The 6000-nt window shown below is 37.8% G+C and overlaps 1 protein-coding gene across 2 annotated transcripts in view; it reads left to right on the forward strand.

The window, feature by feature from the left end:
• LOC124711538 (vesicular glutamate transporter 1-like) overlaps positions 1-3387 on the forward strand; it is a 130174-nt gene extending 126787 nt beyond the window's left edge. For both annotated transcript variants that reach the window (XM_047241672.1, XM_047241673.1), the window contains exon 10: positions 730-3387. In XM_047241672.1, the coding sequence (XP_047097628.1) occupies positions 730-930 (201 nt within the window). In that variant the 3' untranslated portion in view covers positions 931-3387. The remainder of the gene's footprint in view (positions 1-729) is intronic.
• The last annotated feature ends 2613 nt before the right edge of the window (positions 3388-6000 follow it).

Genomic DNA, 6000 nt, shown 5'->3' on the forward strand with positions numbered 1-6000 from the left:
CCACTTTGGCTGTAATTGCAACACACAAGTTTTTCAGAGCACATCAGTGCCCTGTGTTGTGCCTGATGACTGCACACCCATCTCCACATTTGTTTATAGTGCCCACCAGTCATGCTTCCTCCCCTGCGAGTGGTGTCGTAAGCCTGCCTCGCAGAGCTGTATACTTAACATCAACATTGGCAGAACCCACTACCCAATGTGTCCATCGGCCCTTTAACTTGTACCTTCTGACCACAGCTGTGCAAAATTTTCAACAATTCCTAATTCCATGTCTATACTTACTCGAGGCACAACATGTTTTTCTGTCTCATCCTTTTCATACCATTGATTCCAGTCCCCCCATTACAATCAAATTTTTATGTCCCTTAACTATCTGAATAATTTCTTATTTCTGATCACACATTATTTCAATCTCTTCATAATCTGTGGATCTAGTAGGAATACAAACTTATATTACAGTGGTGAGTGTTGGCTTCATATCTGTCTTGGCTACAATAAGGCATTCACTATGCCGTTCATAGTAGCGCACCTGTATATCTGTTTTCTCATTCATTATTAGATGTGCTCCTGTAATGCCATCATTTGATTTTGAATTAGTAACCCTGCTGTAAGAGTACTGTGGTGGCGGTGGAGTTCCTGTTAAGTACTGTCAACTGAACAAGAAAGTTCTGTTGTGTTTTTGTAATGCAATAGCAGATTATATTAAAATGTGTTCTCATTGTATTCCAGACACAACAAGAATGGCAGTCAGTATTCCACATAGCAGCTGCTGTGTATCTCCTTGGTGCTCTTTTTTATGGCTTGTTTGCCTCTGGAGAACGGCAACGGTGGGCAGAAGAGCAGGAAACAATTGCACTGTGTCCTGATGGAGATGAGCGTTCCCATGCATCGACAGAGGACTTGCCATTTGGCACAGGGTCCTGCCAATAATGGATAACATTTGTGGGATGAATACAAGCTCCTGCAGTTGCACACACAGTAATCTCACATGGATTAACCACACTTTCAGTTTTTCACATCTGAAGCAAATGAAACATGGTGTTGTTTCATAGTTAGTATTGCGTTATATTTTATTCATGGCGTCAGCAAGCAGCCCACTGTCTGGTATCGTGAAGAAATACAGCTATTAAAAGCCTAAATACTGATCAGTTCAAAATAAATAAGCTGCTTGCACATAATATAGCTTCCTGCAAAGAAACAATTGAAGGATGGTGTAGTTGATCATGACTTGCAAGTGATCAATGTTTTAAGAACTAATGATTTTTGTCAGAAATGTTTCCTTCCAACAATCTTCCAGTCACATAATATCCTCCTTAATAACATTTAAATTATAAGAACAAGCTGAACCATGAGCAGTGACATAATGGGTCCAGATAATCATGTATTTTTAACATACATTAATCTCACACTGGAAGTCTTTCTTCAAAATCTTTTAGATTTAATCCACCAGAAATACTTGTAGAATCTCATTTTCTTGAAACAATATGTCACATCTATCGTGGCTAAAAATGAAGCAAAAGGACAATGGAGTTGGTATGATCATTCAGACATTGTCAGTTGCTAACATATTGTTACAATAAAAATGGTCATAGGAAAAATAATCACCAGTTGCCTTGTAGATGTAATCTGAGGTAGGAATATTATAAAGGACATAACTCATTTCCTTTTCTCTTTTGGCCCAGTCTGAGCTTGCTTTCCATCTCCAGTGACCTCATGCTCTGGAGGACTGCAGTTCAAATCCCTGTTGAAACATCCACGTGCGTAGGAATATTATAAAGGACATAACTCATTTCCTTTTCTCTTTTTGTCCAGTCTGAGCTTGCTTTCCATCTCCAGTGACCTCATGCTCTGGAGGACTGCAGTTCAAATCCCTGTTGAAACATCCACGTGCAGGTTCTCTGTGGTTTTTCTTAATTACGTAAGGCAAATGTTTGGATGTTTCTTTTGAAAATGACAAAGCTAGTTTTTCTCCAATCCATCTGCAGCTCATGGTCTAGTGGCTAGTGTTGCTGCCTCTGGATCACGGGGTCCCGGGTTCGATTCCCAGTCAGCTTGGGGGTTTTCTCTGCCCAGGGACTGGTTGTTTGTGTTATCCTCATCATTTCATCAACATCATTCATGTCAATAGCTAGATTGTACTGTGTACAAATTGGACTGAGTAAAAATTGGGACTTTGTATGGGCACTGATGGCCGTGCAGTTGAGCGCTCTACAAACCAAACATCATCATCATTTCTCCAATCCAAGCTTGTGATTCTCCTTTAATGACCTCAACATTGATGGGACATGAAAAACTCAAATATTCCTTCCTTCATTCATTCATGATCTGAAGAGAAAGTATGGTTGTGTTAAATACCTTTGACATAACAGAAACAGACATTACACGAGTAATTATGGTGTGGTCCATAGGGCCAAAAAGGGACAATAAATGGCTGATTATGGTGTGATCCATTTGAATGACGATGAAAAGAAAGGAGATGTAAAGCAATCAATGGTAATGTGAATTGAAGCATGCGAAGTAATGAGAACAAACATTGTTAGAGGAATAGAACAGTACACATGGAAAAATTACATTGGTAACAAAGTGGCAGCTGACACATCTATTTGTTACATTTTATTCTGTAAAAGAAACAGTATGTAGGAAATATTTTAAGTCCTTGCAGGCAGAGCTGAGTCTTATAATTACTGCTTCATCTCCCTCAGATTTCCCCAGTGACTGGGATCTCACTCACAAAACCATCTTAGCATTCAGGGAAAACTTCGAAAAGTAAATGAGCTATGGCAGTCATATATATAACAACAGATGTTCTTACAAGTGCATTTTATGTTCCACTGTTGCAGTTCCTCACTTAATGCTGGCATTGTGTTGAAGAGCAAGTATTAAGCTTTCTTTTTATTTTAAATCTACTTTCCCTGTTTCATTTGGCTGGAAATCACTAAGCATATTAAATTAACATTTCCAAGCGACATTACATTTTAAAAAGGTATTTTGTAACTCAGCTTCTGTTATTTTCTGTTTGTTATTAAAGATAAATGGCTAGAAGAATGAAGTCCAGATTACAGTCTTGGTTTTGGCATAATGTGTTTTATGCTATACTACAAGCTCACAGGACCCAATAAAATGTAAAATGCAGACATCCAACCAATCCCAAATTAATTATGTACTAACTGCCAGTATGAAATAGAGGCACATCACCTCCAGAACATCGAAGCACTGGATCATGTTTATCATTTAAGTAAAGCTTGTGAATGCTGTATTATTATTCCTTCCCTTGCATTTGTGAACTACATGTTACAGTAAGAGACAGCTGTTTTCAGTAAGACTGATTTTTTTTAGGTTGTTTATTTAGTGGCCAATTAAATATGAAGACTGGAGTGTATGCAAAAATGTGACTACTATTTTGTATATAATATTCTTTAGGAAATCCCATGTAATTTTTCCATTTTCATCATTAAATCTTGCCATAGCATTTTGAAAGTCTATTTGAAACATCAACAATGATGTTACACATTGTAGGCTGTACAGATATTGTGTCCACACATATTTACTGTAGCTCCAGCTTCTTAGCTCCAAGTTGTTTCTGCAATATTGGCAACAAATGAAGTAGAATGTTTCGCTCCATTTCTTAGTTTAAGTGCCCTTTCACTGGAGGAATCTAGATCCCTATCATGGATGTCAGGGTGTTCTCCTATTTACAGAACAGAACTAATGAAATAGAGTGGCATTCTGAATGGTACCATACCACACCATTCAGCCTGGTCATGGTGTTTATCACAGTTGCCAAAGCTTACCACAATCAGCAAATTCAGATAATGAAGTCAGGGACTGTAGAAAATGTGTGTAAATAGTTCGAAATAGATTCTGGCTGTTGGGTGCATCAGAAATTCTTTACACTGTGCTTTGCAGTTGGTAGTGTTTGTGTTATAAAAGCAAATACTGGAAAGAAGTGCAACCACAAGTGAGAGATGAGGTGCTAAAACATAATATTTCTAGTCATATGAACATGAAAATCACACTGTAGCACAATGTTTAATGCCGTAGAACTTCCTCTTTAGTTGTCTGCTGTACTTGGTTCTAATTTATGGACAAAAGTGTTTCACAGCTTCATGTGTGATTTTTTTTCCGCCATTGAATAAGAATAATATGGAAAGTATTGATTGATAGTCACCACATAGAAGAGGCATTGATTTGCTGACAGGCACAATGAGGAAGGCTACCAAGATGTTAACACTTTGCCGTCTGGCGACACCACAGCGGTGTTGTGCTCGAAACAGTGGTCAACAGTGCATAGTATCACTCAGTGGTCGGTGGCAGCACTTTAGTATCTTTGGCATTCTGTTGGTGTTTTGTTTAGGTAACAATAAGTTCCACATGTCAACAAGTTTTTTTTGTTTTTATAAGTACTTGTGCCCTTTCATCATGACAGACGAAAGAGACGATACAATTATTTACACAATGAATGCGCGGACATCTTGTCTGACCTTCCAGACGACTTGTCCAATTGGGAAGAAGACATTGGATGTAAAAAAAAATGAAAGTGAAGTGGAATCGTTGGAAGATAGTGAATTATGTCCAAGAAGAATTCTGCGAATGCTACAGTTGCCAACTGATTCAGACTGAGGACCAATAACATAATTCCCAAAGATACACCGAGTGTCAAGAATATCGTAGAATTATATTTTGGGAACAATCTATCTGAATATATCAGCAACAAAACCAACAAGTACTACAGTCAAAATTGCAATGAAGGAAACTGGATTTTAAAAAATGCCAATTTGTCGATGTTATGGGACCCAGACTTAGAAAATGGTTTGGGCTTGCTGTCCTTTTGGGGTAATTGATGATTTTTCCAAAAAGTTTAAATTAAATTAATCTACGTGTCAAAACATCCCAATTGATGAAGGAATGATACCATGGCGTGGGCAATTAAATTCTAAAGTTTACAATCTGTTGAAAACTATGAAATATGGCAAACTCATTCAGATGCTGTGCAATTCGAGTAAGAGATACATTTCCACATTCAAGATATATTCCGGTGCTGGACAGCCTTCTTATGGAAAGTGGCAACGCCTTTACATGGATTAAAAAGTGAAATCTGATGGGACTTAATTGCTAAGGTCATCAGTCCCCAAGCTTACACTCTACTTGACCTAAATTATCCTAAGGACAAACACACACACATGCCCGAGGGAGGACTCGAATCTCCGCTGGGACCAGCCGCACAGTCCATGACTGCAGCGCCTTAGACCGCTCGTCTAATCCCACATGGCCTACATGGATAATTATTATAATAGTGTAGAACTTGCAGAGAAGTTATCTGAAAATGAAATTCGATTTCGTGGAACGTACGTCAACATAGAGAATTTCTGAAAAAATTACAGCATGCAAACGTCAATGTGTTTGAAGCTTGTCATCAACAAAAAGGTGAAGTACTCACACAGGTATGGAGAGCTTTGAAAACTAAAATGGTATAAATGATGTATGCAATACATAATGGCACTTTGACTGACACTCAAAGAAAATGCAGAAAAACCAATTACACATTAAAAAAACCTGAAAGTGTTCTAGACTACAACAAATACATGAAAGGAGTGAATCAGGTAGACCAATATTTGAGTTATTACCTTTTATACAGAAAAACTATAAAAATGGTCTTTAATTGTAAATTATTTAATGCATTCTGTACACGTCAATATTTCAGTACTTATTGAAAGTGTCTGATTCGTGGATAAAAGACCATGTACCTGCTTCTGAGCAAAACTTGGAGGTTGCCACTACATCACATATGTCTCATCATGATCCGGTTGACAGACTTTCCGGTCACGTAAAGCAACACCAGCTAATACTTATTTCCGAAACAAGTAAACTAAAATGAAGAAATTGCCATGTACATTCAAAAACAAAAAAAAGAACAACAAACTTAATGTGCAAGGCTTGTGGGGTTGTGTTACATCTTGGAGACTGTTTTTCTGCATATCATATGAAAGAGAAATACAAAGT

The sequence above is a fragment of the Schistocerca piceifrons genome, chromosome 8 (assembly GCF_021461385.2).
Source record: "Schistocerca piceifrons isolate TAMUIC-IGC-003096 chromosome 8, iqSchPice1.1, whole genome shotgun sequence".
Lineage (NCBI taxonomy): Eukaryota > Metazoa > Arthropoda > Insecta > Orthoptera > Acrididae > Schistocerca > Schistocerca piceifrons.